The 19921-nt window shown below is 35.5% G+C and overlaps 1 protein-coding gene across 5 annotated transcripts in view; it reads left to right on the forward strand.

Moving 5' to 3' along the window:
- Nucleotides 1-19517, forward strand: part of Fstl5 (follistatin like 5) — a 749493-nt gene extending 729976 nt beyond the window's left edge. For all 5 annotated transcript variants that reach the window (XM_074041710.1, XM_074041709.1, XM_074041711.1 and 2 more), the window contains one exon: nucleotides 16969-19517. In XM_074041710.1, coding sequence (XP_073897811.1) covers nucleotides 16969-17671 — 703 coding nt within the window. In that variant the 3' untranslated portion in view covers nucleotides 17672-19517. The remainder of the gene's footprint in view (nucleotides 1-16968) is intronic.
- The last annotated feature ends 404 nt before the right edge of the window (nucleotides 19518-19921 follow it).

Here is a 19921-nt window from a genome sequence, read left to right on the forward strand (position 1 = left end):
TCATACATTGTAGCCAGGTGTCTTAGGATACCCTGAGCAGTTATTGCTCCTTCTTTCCAAGCCCTCCTCCCCACAGGTATCTCAGAGTGGATCAGGAGGCCCTCTCTCAAAATGATGTCTTCCCATTGCTCTCTGAGTTAGGGAGAATGAAAGGTTGTGTTGACTGATGCTGGCCTGTTGTGCTGGGGAAGTCACTGTCCCATTAAATTCCTGCACTGAGATTAGGATATGTGAGCAGTGTAGTTCTTATCCCACAATTAGGTCTGCCAGTCTGTCAAGACCACCTGATTTACATTTAAGTAGAGGTTTTAGTTTTCCTTCCCCAGTGTGAGGAGCTGGGGCTGGAGCCTAATAGTTTCTTGACTTACCCTGTTGTCTTTTTGTTTCAGGTACTTTTCAGTTGTCCTGTCACTCTTTTGTGGTTCACAGTGTTCTTCCTCTCTTTGGCACTTTAGTATGTAGTGTCTTCTTTGTTATCCAAACTCTTTCTAATGGAGAAGTTTCTACTCCTTCTCTGTCTTGCTCCTCTCTCTCTCAGGTTCCTCTACTTATTTTTCTTAACTTTTCTCCTTTCATCTTCAGAGTAATTTCATTTTTCTTTCTGCCTGCTCTAACCTGATGCTCATATCTTCTAGGAATATTTCACTCCTATTATTGTAATTTTTACCTACAAGATATTTGTTTTTCCTCTTTTCACAATTTTTATCCCTTTTCTGCTGTTTTCTACTTGTTCATTTAGCATTCTATTAGTTTCCTTCAGTTATTTATTCTTTGTCTATATTTTCAACTTAAGACAGTTGAGTTGAAACCTCTATCTAATAAGGCCATGTCTGTTCTTCCTGAAGAACAACTTTTGCTAATTTCATTTTCTTTTGTGAGTGTGGGCCATGCTTTCTTTGTGTCTTTATATGCCTCTGATATTTTTTGTTTAAAATTCAACATTTTAAATCTTATAATGGAGACTCACTGGATATCAGATTCTTGACTCACACACATAACTCAGTTTGTTGTTGCATTGTGTGGTTATAATTAGTGTTCTGTGGCTACTTTTCTGAAAGTACTTTTGTAGATATTTGGTTCTTTGTTATATATTGTCTCTTAAACCTATGTTCTTTTAGCTTAAAGTCAGCTTGTAGTTTATGGAACTTTTCTATATTCTCTATTTCTATATTAATTATTGATAATGAAGAACTTACCTGGTCTTTGCAGGTCTATGCTGAGTGCTCCTTCCCCTGCTATGGAGGGAGTTTCAAACTCCTCCTTCCCTTTGGCTCCCCACTTACATCCATTCTGAGTATCCATGAGAGGCAAAGCTTAGAATCTTCTCAAGCCATCTTGGGCACCTATCCTTTCCTTTTTGTGCATGGCTTTCTTGAATCTCCTCTGTACCTTAGATCTTTGTAAACCTTTAATTTTTCATAGTTCTAGACCAAGAGTTTCATATGAGGACTCTGGAAGAGCGTATTCTTTTGCTTAATTTTCACTTTTTCTAAGGTCAGCTGCATTCTCACTTGCCTCTCCATATTTCCCAGGAAACCCCTGCTGAGCTACCTTTTCTCACTGCAGAAATCCATTTCATAGGTGAAAGAGAGGCAGGTACCTTATGCTATCAGTCCAGCTTATGTGCAAAAGCACCTGATGACAAGGGGGCTCCTGGCCAATGCTAACATGGCCCAGGGAGGAGGGCCAGGCATGTCTAGAAGACCAGGCTACAGAGTTGCTGGAGTGAGTGATGTCCATCTTCTGCTAAGCTCTGCAGAGTTCTTTCTGCCACTCTCTTCCATCTGTGTGAAGTCCTGAGTTCGATTCCACCACAGTACCTCCTGAGGTCATTAAGTAATACTGCAAATCTACTTTTAAAAGGAAGCAATAAAAATAGATATGAAGACCAGTGAAACAGACTAGAGGACCCAGATATGAATCCATGCAGCTATGTCCACCTGATTTTTGACAAAGGCTCCAAAAACATATGATGTAGAAAAGACAGCCTCTTTAACAAATGTTGCTGGTAAAACTGGGTATCTGCATGCAGAAAACTGTAACTAGATCCATGTCTTTCACCCTGTACAAGTTTCAACTCAAAGTGTGTTAACGGCTTTAATATAAGATCTGAAACCTTGAAGCTAGTGCAGGAAAGAGCAGGAAATACATTGGAATTAATAGGCATGGGCAATGATTTCCTAAATAGAACTCACATGGCTCAGCAACAAAGAATAAAGATTGACAAATGGGACTACATGAAATTAAAAAGCTTCTGCAAAATGAAAGAAATGGTATTTAAATTGAAAAGGCTTCCCACAGAATGGGAGAAAATCTTTGTCTGACTAGGGATTAATAGCCACAATATATAGGGAGTTCAAAAAATGAAACTCCCCACAATCAATGCTCTGTCAATGAAGAAATGGACAAATGAACTGAACAGAGCTTTCTCAAAGGAAGAAGTCCAAATGACTAAAATACACATGAGGAAATGCTCACCATCCCTGGCCATAATGGAAGTGCAAATCAAGACCACATTACGATTCCACCTCACTCCTTTTAGAATAGCTACCATCAAGAACACCACCAACAACAAATGTTAGCAAGGATACAAGGAACTAGGAACCCTCATACACTGCTGATGGGAATGTAAAGTAGTACAACCACTATAGAAAACAGCATGGAGGCTCCTCAAAAAGCTAAAAACAGACTAGCTGTATGATCCAGCAATTCCACTCCTCATCTTTGGGATATACCCAAAGGAATGTAAGTCAGGTTATAACAAAGGCACCTGCACACCCACATTTATTGCAGCATTATTCACAATAGCTAAGCTATGGAAGCAGCCAAGTTCCCCACTACTGATGAATGGATTAAGAAAATGTGATATTTATATACAATGAAATTTTATTCAGCCACAAAGAATAATGAAATTTTGTCCTTTGCAGTAAATGGATGGAACTGGAGAACATGATCTAATTGAAGTTAGCCAGGTTCAGAAGGCCAAAAGCTGCATGTTTTGGCTCGTATGTGGAATATAGACTTAATACAAATACAGCAATATTATGAAAAATAAGTTACACTAAAGGGAAGTCACATACAAGTGGAGGAGGGTAAAAGAAGGAAGTTAAGATTGTAAATATGGTTGATGTATTCTCTATACAAGTATCAATATAGAATTTTTAACCTATAAGAATGGGACTAAGGTAGAAAGAAGAAAAAATAGAGGTTATGAACCAATTTGGGTCATGATGCATATGTATATGGAAATGTAACAAGGAAACTTCCTGTGTAGTATCTTAAACAAGCAAAAAGTCATCATTTTTTTCATTTACAAAATCAGAGTACAGAAGGGCAGAGCAGGGCCTACCTGGAGGGGGAGGCTGTGGGTAAAGGGTGTGGGAAGGTGAAAATAGTACAAATATTGTGTGCATGTGTATGTAATTGGTAAAATGATACCTGTTGAAACTACTCCAGGAATGGAGGGAGAATAGGATGAAGGAGAACGGTGTTGGGAGTTAATTCAAGTATGTCTTGGCTCAAAAGCGAGTGTTATTAATCCTATTGCTGGAGAAGACATGCATAATCCTGTTTTTCTCATAAAGAGACAAGTAGATAGAAGGAATTCTATTTTTAAGCATAGATCAGCAACTATGCCTAGATACAAGCAAGAAAATTTCTGGAGAATCTCCCAGGAAAGAAGTGCAATAAACTAGTGTACTTTTCTTTCTTTGGTGGTACTGGGATTTGAATTCAGGGCCTCAAGCCTGCTAGGCAAGTACTGTTCCACTTGTGCCATAACCCCAGCCCATTTTGTTTTACTTATCATTTAGATAATCTCATGTTTTTTTCTTGGGCAAGCCTCTGATTGCAGTCCTCTTATCTCTGCCTCCTGTATAAGTGGGATTAAAGCAGTGAACCACTGTACCTGTCTATACTTCTGATACATCATTTCAGTAGTGTTAAATTAAGTCAGATCTTCTAGAACAATTGGTAGTTCCTCTCAGTTTTAAAAGTTTGTTAATTCATCAAATTTGTTAGTTTTTAGAAATTTCTTCTTGTTTTTCATAGAAAACTAAACTTCATTAGTTTTGTGAAGACAGCAGGAATATCTACCTCCTCCATGTCTTAAAAACCAGAAAAATCTACCAAAAAGAATTAAGATACATGGCTGTGCTTTATCAATGGTGTTGATACATTTAAAGCTACAATCACATGATTCAATATTTTGAGTGTCATTTGAATTATTACTAATAGTTCCTTTATTAATTAAGTGATAATTCCTATTTTTTAGAAAAATGTATGAGTTCAAAGGGCTAAATCATTTTCCTGTGCTTGCATAGCAGACAGATAATATGATTTGATCCTAAGCCTTTAAGCGTTTTTTGAAGGGGGAAGTGACTGACATGGAGGAGTATTAGAACAGGTTCAGTTGAATGACCTAGCAGCATAGGGTCCTTTGCACATTGTAGCAAATGCAAGGCCAGCTCAAGACACATTCTAGAATTAGAAAAGAACTGTAATGAACCACTTTTTCCTAACAGAGATAAATTGTACTGAACCCCACGTCTATTCATAGCAAAATAAATCATACAATCCATAGATGCTATGAATACAGCCTGAAAATAAACCACAGAAGGTTCAACTCTAGATCCTTCAAGGAGGAGGCAGTCTAAAGAGATGACTATGCATTATAAAGTTTTAAGTTATTAGTGATAACTTGTAGTATTGCTGAAAACAGTAATTTTTATTTGAACTAATGCTAAAAGTAAATTTTGCACATAATTTTGCATATAATTTGTTCATATATGCCCTTTGATGTGAATGCTGTATTTTATGAAGAGGATATGTGTGTACATGTGTTCATTCCCTTCTCTGCCAGGCTGTCCCCAGAAGTGACTCCTTCAGCAACAGTCCCTTATGCCTTTTCTCTCTTCTTATTTGACTCATTTCATGTAGAAGTAGGAGATCACTTAAAAAGTCATTTAACTAGTGAAGAGTACATAAGATAATTATAAGAATTCTGAGTTGAGGTACAAATTAAGAAAAAAACTGTCTATTGAATTCTAAATTAATTAGCATTTGTTAGTATTTTAAAAGGGTGCAGAAATATGAAGTCCGTCTAATTAAACAGCAACCAATTTTTACTTCATTATTATAGAAGTGCTTGTTGTATGTACTTCATCATTCTTGGGAATTTCATATTTTAAAGCACTGACATTCTTAAAAGTAATTTATCCTCAGAGAATTCTGGGAATTAGCTAACATAATCACCATTACAGAAACAGAAATTTAAAAAAAGAAATTACAGTGTTTGGGAAGACTTACAATGTTAATATCAGGACACTTTGGTTGTTCTTGTTTTTATTTTCTTCTTCATAACAACTCACAGCGTTTATTGTATGAGTGTGCCAATTAAAAAAGAAGTCACCAGGGATGGGTACTGAATTTACCAAGACTAAGTTTTCAAACAGAATTTTAATTTCAATCCTTCCTTCATGTCTGTCCTTGCTTCTGTAGTTGGTGTGCTTGGTTCAATCTCTGAAATAAATATACATTTTTGGAGATTTACAATAGCATCACATTTGATTTTAAATTCTAACATTCAGTCACTAATTTGCACATGAAAAATTTTAAAACAAAAATTCTTTAAACATTGTTAAAAATGAAAGTAAAGGCAATTATCAAAGGTATCATTTTAGCCAGGCTTGGGGGGCACACCTGTAATTCCAGCACTTGGGAGACAGAGGCTAGAGGATTACAAGTTTGAGGCCAGCCTAGGCTATATCTTGACACCCTGTCTTAAAACACCACTAGGGGAGCGGGAGGAAATATATTTATGATTATAGGAGTTATGAAAAAAAATACGTTAGTACAGCTTGAATCTCAAGGCAGATTTTAAAAAAGAGAATAGTTTAAAGAATGGTTAAAACTATGTCTGACTGGCGTAGGTGACATGGTGAGAGGAGTAGCATTTCTGCTTGTCATCTGCTGTGAGTACTTTGCTGTTGTACACTGCTGTCTATAGGAACCACAACTACAAGCATTTTCTCCTGGAAAATTTCTAGTTTCCATCTAGTATGGAAATTCTTTACTGATATTACAGATGTTATTACTCTGAATTGCTTCTCTTTCTAGAATTTAGTTGTCATACCTTTTTTACCCATACTGTTAGTTTATCACAGTTCTCACCTTTGTTGATTCATTTATGGTAGAAGTAATCTTTGTACTTACAAAAGTCTTTTCCACTTAACTTACTATCCAAACACATTCTGGTATTCAAAAATAATTCAGTGCATTTGTCTGTGAATGAATCATTTTATTGAAGAGTCACGAAGAGTCTGTGCATTTATCTCCATTCATAGAAATGCAAATTGAAGACTAAAATGATTAGTGATTATCATGAGATACTCACATTTTATTTAAAATTTATTTGTATATTTCTCTCAGTGTTTCATCATCTGTCTATGTGTTGATCTCTATATATTCTCTTATTATAGAAGTATACTCTACTCATTGAAAACGGTTATAAAATTATGCAAAACAAAACATGACAAAGTAAGTTTAATCAAGTCTCCTCACCTGATCACAGTTAAACTGTGATTTTTTATCTCTGCATTCCATGCACAGACTTTTTTGTTTGTTTTATTTTTAATGGTTTAATTACACTATTCACATGATATTCTATATTCTGGCAACTTTATTGAGTAGGCATTAATTAAAATTAATGTTTTATAAACATCTTTTTAACATGTATTCTGTCACATCATTTGTATAAATATTCACTTACATCTTGACTTTTAAATTTCTTATAAATTTTACTACTATATGTAATAATATTATGAATGTATGCATAAAATTTTATCCATATTTGTTATTATTTGTTCAGGATAGTTAATCAGAGAGTGAATAAGTATCACATAGGACAGAAATAAGAGAAAGGCCCTTTGTTGTTATTACTAATTATTTTTACATGTAAGTAACTTGTCAGTTTCACTGAATGCTTTTTAGCATGTATTCCTAATTTGTGATATTTGATTGGTGTCTCCCAACTTGTAGTTTCTTTTTATGTAAAATAAGGAGTTGAATATTTTGTTTACATTTGCATATATTCAATATGCAAACCATTCAGAAATGTATATTTTAAGTAAACTCTCCCTTTATAAGGTCTCAGACTTATTTTTTAAAGGATAGAACATATTGTTCAATAACCTTTAAGATCATTTATTGAAGCAATTACATGTAAGTACATTCAATTATATAGTGTTCTTTTTAATCTCAAATGTTCTTTTTTTAAATCAGCAATCTTTCAACTCTCACTGTATGCTGCACTATCACTTTTATAAGTTCAGTGTGGAATTTTATTTGGCAGGTGCTTCATAGTTGAATTATGCCTTCCTGTGCTGTTTGGCATTTAGATACTTCTTAATTTTTTTTTGCAATCAGTGTTACAGTGAATACTCTTGTGTATGTTACTTTGTAGTCAGTCATGAGCATTTATAAAGGGAAGACACTAAGAGACAATATTGCTTCATTAAAGCAATATCATAATTTAACTTTTAAGAGATAATGCCAGCTAATTACGTTAGCTTAAGCCTGTAACCCTAGCTACTCAGGAGGTTTGGATCAGGAAGATCATGGTTTGAGCCCACCTGGGAAAAGTTTATAAGACTCCATCTCAACCAATGGCTGGGTGTGGTGGTGTGTACTGTAATTCCAGCTGCATAGGAAGCATAAAATAGCAGGATAATGGTCTAGGCATAAAAGTAAGTTTCTGTCTTAAAAAACTAATGAAAAAATAGGCCTTGGGCATATACCTCAAGTAGGAGTGCACCTGCCTAGTAAGCACACAGCTGTGAGTTCAAAGCCAAGTACTGCCAAAAAACTAAAAAGAGACAATGTCAAATTATCCTCTAAAATATTCTAAGACAATCAAGTTTTTACCAATAGTATCTAAGAGGACAGATTTGTATGCATTATTACTGATCTTGCATCCTAACATCTTTTATCATGGTTGTGAATAATATCTCATTTTTTGGTTTTAATTAGCATTCACCTAATTATGTATAGTAATCTTTTGATATTTGCAGGCTACTAATTCCCCCTCATGTGAGGACTACCCATTCATTTATTTAGTCATTAACTTTACTTTTCAGTTATTTTCTAAAATTTTGTCTTTTAGTGATTCATAATAAAGGAAGAATATTGACCGTTTTCTTCCATCTCTTCTCTAATTTAGCAGGCTGAATTAAACATTTTATAACACCATCATCAAGTTTTACTCTTTATAGAACATTGAATCTTACTTGATATACAATCTTCACAAGATTTATTTTTGCTTCTTTCAATAATTTTATAGTACTTTTGTTCAATACCAATTTTTAATTTTTTTTGTAGTACTAGGATTTGAACTCAGGGCCTCATGTTTGCTTGGCAGGTGGTCTACAACTTCTTGAGCCACACTCCAGCCCAAATCATCTTATTTTTAGCTTCAATTCCTTTACCTATTCAGATACTATTTTGTATAAAAGTGAGGTATATAACCATATAGCTGATATCTTCCCCACTAATGTGAAATAGCACCTTTATAGGTTAATTTTCCACATATGGCATGAGTCTGCTTCTGAAATCTTTTTCTGTTCTACTATTTTTTCTGTTTGGGCAAAACACAGCAAAATAGTTTAAGTCTATAACAGTGAATTGAGTACACATGTGTGCATATGTACAGTTGTGTATGCTTGCAAACATATGTATATACTATGTAAAATTCAGATATTTATACTTTATTCAAGGAAAATGTCACCTAATGATTTTCCTCTGCCCTTGTTGCCTAGAACAAAACTTGTTGAATGGGTAAGCAATTCACATGGTTAAATGCCTACATAGAAAAGTTACAAATCTTAAAAAAAACTTTCCCTTTTGAAGCTTCGGCACCCTTCCAATGCCGCTCCATCCTCCTGCTAACCACTGTTTTTGTGTGATGGTGAAAACAGAAAGCAAAGAGGACTGAGTCAATTGATCATACCTCATATTTCTCAGTACATTATAATTACTAAATTGTACAAAATCCCTCTGCCTTTGATAGTTTATTAATTCTTTCAATCCTTCTTTCACCTTATATCTTGTCTCCAGACAAGTCAGTACCCCTCATGTGTTTAATGTGTCCTTTTTCTTTTGTGTTGTTCTTACCAACTGGATATTAGGGGTTTTACATTTTTAATTAAATGGCAATATGGCATATAAGTAATCACACTGTTTACTTTCTGTTTTCAACTTTATATTTTAAGAATGTGTTCATGTCCTTCTGTGTATGTTTGTTCTACTGTGTGATAATTGTAATTATCCATAGTGTGACCCATCAGATTTTAGTTAATCACTTAATGATGTGTGCACTCAGTTAATGGATTGGTTGGTTGCTCAAACAGAGAGGATGGCAGGAGTGGGTGTGGTTTTTTATAGTCAAGGTTGGTTTGGCCAACCAGAACCTGATTAAAGGCTGTAGGAAGGAATAAGTCCAGAGTCTGTAGCCTCCACCACCAGCTCCTTACCTGTTGATCTGTGGATGACCACTGGCTGCTTCTTATGATCAAAGCTATCAGATCCACATAAAACACACAGATGTCCACATAACATTGTCCTTCCAGGGCTTTGGCAGTGGTGACAACTGTATTGCTGTGCTGCCCTAATTACTGCACTGTCCGGTCTGACCAATTTACTTTGTAAGCAGCCCCTTCCTTTATTGTGCTCTCCTCTAGTTATTTCAATTATAATTTGCCCCTTTCCTCTGGGATGCAGGAAAATATAAACTCTTTTAAATGAAAGCCTGGAACAACAAAAATGTAACTCAGTACCTGAAACAGGGGTGCAACTACATCTATCCATTCTTTTATCTTTGCAGACGTTCCTTAACATTTTTTTGAAAGTAAGGAGCATGATTTTATGCACCTGGTACTTAAGCTGAGTACAATTTTCATTAAAGACAGAAACCAATGTACAATGTAAGGCTCCTGGGAATTGGCACAGCGAATCTCCCCATACAATGACTATATGCAAATTAAAATGAAAAAAAAAACTTTATTAATGGAAACAAAAAGAAAACAGAGACCATTTGTTTCCTTCATGAGGTTGACACAGTATACTGAGCAAAATTGGTTGTAGTTATTGAATTTAGTCACATAGTCTAGAACCCAACTTGGGCCAAACCTGGTTTCTCACAGAATTTTTTCAGCCATTATTCTTCCTATGGGTCTAAAGAGGACATCTGGCAGCACTTGTTGATTGAGTAATAGATTTTAATTTGCCTTTCTTCTTTCTTTTCTTGTCCCCACCTCTGTACTTATAAACTATCCCCTACTCACTTATCCATTTCTGCTGTGTCATTTTGATCTTACCAAAAACATGGATCAGAATGAGGAGGCCGATCATTTTAGATGTTTACATTATTTATCCAAACCTAACTTAGGAAGAACAACCAGTCTTAAAAGTTATCTTAAGGCATAAATGTCTATTTTATGTCTTATACTCTTAAGAGCTTCAAAAGGAAGTGGAGGGCTCTACTATTTGAAATAAATCTAGTATATAATATGTGCACAGAACTAATAAATATGACTTTTCTATATGTCCTACTTACTAGAAGTCAACAATTGGGCAGTTTAGACGTACTACAATTAAATTACACATTTGTTTCTCAGTTTTCCCCTGGAAGAATCATATTGGGGCAATAGGACATCAGAGAGGAGAAAAAATATGGGAGTCAGTTTTCAGAAATATGTTTTATTTTTTAAGAAAAATCTGAAGATGAAAGTTGGGAAAGCAATAAAGTAACCTTTAATGCAAAATTTCTATACTATACCTACAAAAGTGAGGTAGAAGGGTGTCATGTTGTTTATTTTAACTCTTTTCAACTTATGCTTTGAAAACAGGAAACTTCAAAGTTTGATCATTTCACAAACACCTCTAAGCATTCACTGTGATTACTCGGAAATTGTTCTTGTTCTAGTTATAAACCTTTAGGAAATGTGGCAATTCTAGTTCTTTATGCTCTGCCTCTCCCAAATATGAATGTGGCCTGCCTTTATGAAGTGACATGTTTTATTGAGCTATTTTTGCAATGTTTGGATAAAAACTAAATCTCTGGCACTTGACTAGGAATAGAAAGCAGTATTTTCTTATAAGGTTCAGTCAGGAATGAGAGAAAATAACTAAATATAACAGAATTCATACACCAGTGAATTATGGTTTGTGCATATAACACCTCTATGTCAGTGACAACAGAATCAAAGATATCTTTGCAATGGCATATGTATTGTACATTTACACATTGAATATGTAGAGGAGGGATTGTCATTTTAGTATCTGTTCAGTTTTTTTAGATTTCCAGTTGGGAAAATATACTTATGATATGACAAAGAAAAGATATTAATAACCCTAGTAAACCTTTGCACTCTTAGTTATGAAGCACTCACCGTTTGATAATATACGTACTTTGAGAAAATCAAAGTAGATAAAATCTCCATACCATTAAGTCCTAGAGCTGTTCAAATTGTTTTGCTCTGGAATTTTATTTCAAAGTATATGGTTTCAATAATTTGGGCATCAGAAAAGCATTGGGAAATGCTTTAGTTTTAGGTGTGTACTGCAGCAACATGATTTTTTATAACAGGGTACAATATCTGGTTAATCCATTAACACAAACATACCGAACATCTACTCAACAGTTTCCATTTCAATCCATTGATATGTGTGGAAGGATTGGTGCTAAAACCTCGGGACATACAGACAATGGGGTATAAGGCAGCTGGGAATGCAGTGGTGGTGTCTGGCCCCTTCCTGACTAGTGATGTAGGGAATGAACTTATGTGGGAAAACACTAAAAGGAGCAGTAAGCATAACTGTATAGATGAGATGCTCTGAGGGCAATAGGGATGAGCAGTTCTATATCAATACCCAGGGAATAAGATATTTGTTATTCTGCAAACCCTATAGGAGGTTATTCCACTTCAATATTTGGGGTACCTGTGACCACATTAGGACAGTGCTCTTAACATTGACCATGGCAAATTTATATAGAACATTAATTGCAATCATGAGATTCCTTTAGTAGTGTATCATGTGATGACCCTGAAAACAGAATGGGAATGGAATAAGTGGCAGGCACTGTGAGGAGGCGGTGATCAAAGTCAGTTTCATGAGATGTGTGAACACCCTCTTAGGACTATCTGAGTAATGGGGCAACCATTTATTACTCAGTTTTAATAAGTGAGCAGCCCACTCTGGGGATGGGCTCTTTCTTGTTCAACATCTGTTCCTTTCCTTACCTTCACAATGGCATCCTTTGCAAGGATGCTGAATTGTCCTGATTCAAACATTGATTGCCAGTGTCTGGAGACCTAAAAATCCAGGTCCTAAAGTCAGGTCCAACACATTCTGTAACTTAAGGAAACAATTCTTGGGTTAAGAGCAGGACTCAAGTTTTAGAGTGCTTATCAAGCAAGCACAAGGCTCTGAATTCAAACCCCAGTACCACAAAAACAAAAAGAAAACAATTATTGATTAAGACAGGTGTTTGTTTCAAATTCAGTCATCTATTCAGAGCTCATGTTCACTTAGTATACTATAGACTACCTCACCATATTCTCAGTAAGTTCTGGGGTAAAGTCTCAAAGATAGTGCTGTGAGAGCCAAGTAGTTGGGATGCCTGTAGTCCTAGCTACTGGGGGTGCAGTGGGACAGAGGGATCCCTGGAACCCATCACTCAGACATCAACCTGAGCAGCAGAGTGAGACCCTATCTTGAAAGAAAAAAATACAATAAAAGAAAGTGGAGCAAGTTAGGTTTTTTATTCCTTAACAGTGTGAGAGTGATTCATTTATTGGATAAGGTCTGAACTGAGGGTAAAAGTGGGAGCAAGAATTAAAACGAAAAGTTTTATTGTAATGTGATCTCTCTAGTATTCATGAATGGAAAAATATAGCCTGTATGACTCCACTTTTTATTGCTATAACAAAACACTTGAGGCAGAATACTTTATAAAGAAAAGCTTATTTAGCTCACAATTAGGGAGGCTGAGAGTTCGAGATTGAGCAGTCTCACTGGGTTTTGCCTCTGGTGGTGGCCTCACAAGTAACAATCCTTACTGTGTCAGGATTGGGAGTGGAAGGGGGCAATCACAAGCCAAAATAGGAAGACAGAGAGCCTGGGGTCCCACAGTCCCTTCTGAGATCACACCTCACTGATAGTAGGCTTCCCAATATGCTCCAGCTCAGAATGTTTCCAAATGGAGGACCAAACTTCCCAGACGTGGCCTTGGGACAGACACCATCATCTCTGTTACTACCATATGTGTGTTTTTAATGTTGTAGAAATGCAAGCGACACAAAAAAGTTCATGATAAGTTTGTTTTTGTTTCTGTAATGATTTGTTGTTCCAAATAAAATACTTTCTTTAATTCATAATGGGAAAATAATTCTCCTTAACCTGTAAACTGCCAATGTTTTGTATGGTAATGAGCAGGATTTTTTTTCTCATTTTCAAAGCTAGACAAAACTTCTGTTCTCTTCCTGGCCAGTGCAGAAATTGAAGCTTTTGGAAGTCAAGGACTTCACATAAAGTCATGTTCACATAGGTGTGTTACACTGAAAAACTGGGCCACTAAACATGGTGACCTGGAATGAAAGCCCTACTTCCTCTAAAACAACAAGCCTCTGCCTATGAACTATTTCAGATCACATTGTAAAGTATAAAACTCATAAAGCTGAACCTTCTTACAAACTTCACAATAAACTCCATTGATTAAAAATTCAGAAAAAAATTAGGAAACAAAAAAACTGCTGTTACTCCCCACACAAATCTGAGAAATCTGCCTACAGAATACCATGCAGGGCAAACACACTTTTCTGTTGGCATAATTTTCTAGTAAAAGTTGTGAGTCTGAGTATATTAATTTCTCAGTCTGCACTTTGCTTTCTGCATCCTGATAAATATTAGACACACGATCAAACCTAGTACTGTGCAGAATTTTGCTATGCTAAGCAGGCATGAAAGTTGAGAGTCTCCTAAATATTAATCACAGCCTAATGAACAGTGAATATCAATCTTTACTGGGGGAAATTTTGAATTACAGGTGCCACTTCCTAACCAATAAATCAGTGATGAACAAAGCAGCATCCTCAGGCATCCACTTCGGCAGCTCAAACTCTTGTCCTAACAGAGCTGCCTTGGAGGGTCCAAAACAGATGCATTTTATCACCTTATGTGAAGCATCTGCATTTTTAACTGGACCATTTTTTAAATTTTTAATTACTTGCAAAAGAGGTAATTTTACCTCAGAACACCTGAGCACATTCTTTATATCAGAGTTAAAGTAGTTTAGGACTACAGTGAACTTGTCTTATTCTTTCTCATTAACATTTGAAATTCATTGCCCAAAGGGATTAGAAGACTCAAGGTTAAAGAAGGGCTGAAATGCCAAAACTTGATTGGCTTATTGCTTTTATTAAATGAGCCTATTACTGCTTTTCCTTGGAGCTCATGTACAATTTATATCAGAAAAATTGTATGTTCTATCATAATTCATAATTTCATAAATAATACTGATGCATCTACACATGACATACTCTTAATAATTATCCATTAATGGAAAGCCATCGCTATTTCTTTGACAATAGATCAGTTAACTATTTATTAACACAGGTCTGAGAGTAGATAGTGACACCTATGGCTTTACATTTTTGATGCTGAGAAACAAAAATGAGGGACTTAGTTGGCAGTTGGAGAGTTTTATATTCTTTAGTGCTGGGAAAGGATTTAAAACCTACAATGTATTTCTGCACTAGGCATTAATATTTTAGTGCGAATATTTAGAAGTGATTGTTAGCAATATGGATGTTCCTTTATACCTTCAGGATTAAAGTTTTATCATAATAGATATAGTGTAAGCTGTATTTACTGAAAGATCATGTGCTATCGACTCAAAACAGAAAAAGAACTAGAAACTAAGTCTGAATCAGTGGGTATCATCCAGAAGTGCAGTAGAAATATGACCCACAATTACCGTTTCAAATACGTGGAAAATTTAAGTTACTAAATTAGATCATACATAGCAAGACAGAATAGTATAATTAAACATTAATCACTAATAGTTTATTACAAATCTTATCACTCAAAATTTCTAGATTTGTAAAAGGTGAAGGAGAGTTGTGTTGATCTTCAATGTTTTCCCAGTGCCTTGTTCAATAAATATTGAAGAAAGATTCTTGAAAGAGTATCCATACACTGAAGATTTTCTTCAATATAAAAGAACTTTGACTCTCTCTAGTGACAACCGTATCATGACAAATGTTCAAGGACAGTTAAAACTTCATGCAATGTAATAAAAATGAAAGCAGTTGTAGTTTTCTGTCTGTCAGTAAGTGTTTGTACATGGGCACTCTCACACACAGTCACAACATAAGACCAATTATCTGAGAATGTTTTCTTAATTTTTATGATATTTAATGCACAAGTTCATTTTTTGTGCTTGCTGAAGACTTATATTTGAAATTTTAAGGAAATATATCTCTAAATGTGTTATGTGTGGAAATGATCTCTTTTACATACATGAACTCCATGTGATTATTACCATACAGAAAATAAATCACAGGTGACAATAACACAATTGGCTCTCTTTAAAGGATTTATTTTGATTTGTTTTGGTTTGCCTTAATATTCATAATATGTTCATCTTATTTTTTCACTTATTAACGCAGTCAATAAGCACTATTTCTCTGACATTAGTTCGATGAACTTTTGAGATTATCAAGAGCAATGCAATCAATATTATTCATCCTCAAATATTCATTTTAAATGTAACTTTAATAGTTTTCCTCTCTCCATCTCCCTTCTTTCTTCCCTCCCTCTTGGCTTTTGAGACAACATCTTGTTATGTAGCTCATCCTGCCCAGAACCCGAATCTTCCGGCCTCCTGAGAGTTGGAGTCACAGGCATTCGCCACTACGCCCTACTTCATTTTCTTTTATTTAACTTGGATTGTTTTTGCTGTAGGTCAGAATTTTAAAATGTGTACAGTTGCCGCTGGACTTCTGAAGATTTCTAGCCAACATTCAGGACTGAAAATCAGCTGAATTAATTCTTTAATTGTTAAAGAAAATTAAATTCTCTTTAATAAAAATACAATAAATCTCTAAAATTCTTCACTATTCAATGTAAGATAACCAATGCAATGAAGGTTTGACATTAAAAGTGATAACAGTATAAGTGTGGCACAGCTGAAAAATGAAATGTGTGTTTAAAGCTTATGATAAATGTTAAAATCCAAAAGGTAGTGAAGTTCTAACATAGAACTCTAATAGTTCTATACCAAAATTTTAAAAATAATAATTTGCCTGTATTAAGATAGTCATTTGCTGTACATTAAAATGAGAAAGGTGTGGTTAATTATCTAAATAGTGATATGTGTCATTTATTTACTAGTCAAAAGACAATAGACAATATAAAAAGTAAATGAGCTGGGGGTTTAGCTTAGTGATAGGACAATTGTGTAGCATGTGTGAGACTGAGTTCCATTGCCGGTACCACAAAATATTTAAGTGAAATGTATGAAACTAATGCATATTGTTTATATATATGTAGATATAGATGCATTTTTTTCAAGCCTTTTATTCTTGCTGGGTTGACAAAGTTTATTCAGTACCAGAAATTTTTGAGATATACAAAGTAATGGTTAATTTTTCCCTTTCATCTTAAAACCAAAAGTTGTTCTACAAATTAATTAGATTTATTGCTTTAAATTATTTTGCTGCCAGAGCATGAGTTGGACATAAAACAAAGAATGCCCTAGAGAAAAGAGGAAAGTCGCACATTTTGGGGATTAATTCTAACACGATGGTGACAGTACTTGTTTCTTGGGATGGCCTTTTCATGTCCATAATGCATTTTTGTCTGGTAAGTACTCTATAGTTTCCTGTCTAACTTTGGTCTTCATCTTTTCAGGTTTGGATTTATTCTTCATAAAGATGAAGCTGCATTACAAAAAATTGATCTTGAAACCATGTCGTACATCAAGACGATTAACCTGAAAGCCTACAGCTGTGTCCCCCAGTCTCTGGCCTACACTCACCTAGGGGGCTACTACTTTGTTGGGTGCAAACCTGTAAGCCCGGGAGAAAGCCCACCTCAGCTCCTGGTGGATGGTGTGACCGACTCTGTCATTGGGTTCAACAATGACGTGTCAGGCACACCCTATGTCTCTCCAGATGGCCACTACCTTGTCAGTGTGAACGACGTGAAAGGGCTGGTGAGGGTGCAGTACATCACTATCAGAGGAGAGATCCAGGAGGCTTTCGACATCCACACGAACCTGCACATAGCCGACCTGGCCTTCCAGCCGTCCTTCACTGAGGCACACCAGTACAACATCTACGGCAGTTCCAGCAGGCAAACGGACGTGCTGTATGCAGAACTGTCCTCCGGGAAGGTCAAGATGATCAAGAGTCTGAAAGAGCCCCTCAAGGTAGAAGAGTGGCCCTGGAGCCGCAAGAACAGGCGAATCCAGGGAAGTGGCTTGTTTGGTCAGTACTTGATGACACCCTCCAAGGACTCCCTCTTCATACTGGATGGTAGACTCAACAAGCTGAACTGCGAGATCACCGATGTGGAGAGGGGCAACACCGTGGTTTGGGTTGGGGACGCCTGAAGAGTCCTATCCTGTAGTCACTGAAGGAATAGTTTTACAGTACTTTGTCCTTAACTCATTGTTTAAATTACACTTAATTTTCAAAGTTTATATCCTAGTCAAACATAATTTACTTGGTTGGCCTAAATAAAACAGTTGTTTTTGACAAAGACATACACAGTAATATTGATCAGAAAAATTTAACACAATGTTCATTAAGAAATTGCATCAATCACTGGAATCAAATGTATAATTATGCTTTCAACCAATAATACAATAAGATTTTCAATTCTTTAAAAAATTACTAAACTGCAGGGAACTTCAGATGACTTAAGAAGCATCATTTCATTTTGAGGGTATTTTATCTAATTGTTTTCTCTGTCTTTTTGCTATGCCTAAACCAGAAATAAAAGGTGACATAGAACCTTAAAATTCTTAGTTCAAAATATTCTGTCCAGTCCACTGTTTATAATCTTTTGTGCCTTGAAGGGAAAGTCATAGGAGGAAAAGGAAGGCTAAAGGCTGTGTAGGAACATACTCATAACCAGAAATCTGTTGTCATTAAGGAACATTGAGTATCTTTTTCCACAACCCCTGCCTTCAGTCATTTGCTTGACTTCAGTGAAATACTATTTGAAGGCATAATTTGGTCCCAGGTTGTATGCAGGTGAAAAACTCTACTGTACAATGTGTAGCCTGCTATAGAAAATGAAGAAAAAGGAGGAGGAAAAATGATTATGATAAAAATGTCTGCAATGTATTATCTACTAATTTGCTTTCATATCACTAGAGTGCATTGTATTTCTAATTCAAATTTGTCTAGGATTTCAACTGCTTACAAATGTTCATTTCATTATTAGCAGGTTGGATTCTTTCTTTTATGTAGCCCAGTGTTGCATAATCAAGAATTTTTAATTCTAAAAAGAAGCATTTCTTGCGTCTGCTTAGAGTGAACCATAGGTAGGGAAATTAACAGGAGGGAGCAAAAACTGACTCATCATTGCTGAGGCTCGGGGGCTGAGAGAGAGAGAGAGAGAGAGAGAGAGAGAGAGAGAGAGAGAGAGTAACTGCTAAGAGTTAGGCCACAGCCTGAAGCAGCCATAATGAAAAGCAAATTGCTTTTGCTATTTGAATATCTCATCAAAACGCTCTATTCCTAATAATTTTCTTATGCAACTTCTACTTCACTTCTACATAATCCTAAATCAACTTTCTTACTGTGTGCTGTAATTGGAAACCTAGATGACCTCTTATGTGAAACACTACAGAGAAGTGCATTGCTTCTTCCTTTCTTCTCACAGGGGAAACAGAAGACTGGTAGAAGTAGATTAACACCAGAGTTGGTTCATTGGAATAAGTAGACCATTATCCAAACTTACAGTAATAGCTTACATGCTTTGAAAATCCGTTCACTTAGTTTTCTATTTATCGTTGCTAAAAATGCTAAGGGGCTGTTGAAATAACCTCCATTTGCTGAAGGTAGTCCAATATGGTCTTTTTTAAATACGAATTTTACTCAAGTTTAAATTGTGTAAAACTGCATAGAATCCTAAAATTTTATAGTATGCAATATCTTATGTGTATATAGCATCCTGAGCTGTGTGATACAGTAGATTTCTTCTTAGCTTAAGGGAACATTAAGGAAGGTAAATTTAATAAACAAAATCCAGCTTGTGTTTTTACTTCTTGTGTCAACTTTTCTTTTTAGAACTTTCTCCCCCAGGAACACAAACCATGTAACAGCCTGTGACTTAATGATTTAGTGGAAATCTGTCTCATTCATACATCCTCCTTTGGTAGCTTACACAATGTGGATGCTCTGTCTGTAGTTTTTGCTTGATAAAAGAATAAACCTCTGACATTTTAACCTTTGCGTGTTCAGTGATTTAGTGCTCATGCCATTTTTTTAATTCCTCCCGAATACTTCACACATGACCTTGTGCTCTGCATTATTCTGAATATGATGGAGTGAGGTGGAGGTACCAAGAAAGTAAAAAGAGGTCAAAGAAAACATTTAGTCTTTATTTAAAATTTGAATTTACTATATACCTTTATTATTCAATATTTATAGCAAAGCACATATCTACTATGTCTGTTTCTTTATAATCACAATAATATAAACAATATCAGAATGGAATATCAAAAGTATACTCAAATGCAAATGCTTTTCTTTTCATATCCTTACACACCAGCCAACAAATATTGACTTCTTTTTTTTTTTTTTTTTGGTGCTGGAGATAGAACCCGGTGTCTCCATGCTAAGCAAATGTT

The sequence above is a fragment of the Castor canadensis genome, chromosome 9 (assembly GCF_047511655.1).
Source record: "Castor canadensis chromosome 9, mCasCan1.hap1v2, whole genome shotgun sequence".
NCBI lineage: Eukaryota > Metazoa > Chordata > Mammalia > Rodentia > Castoridae > Castor > Castor canadensis.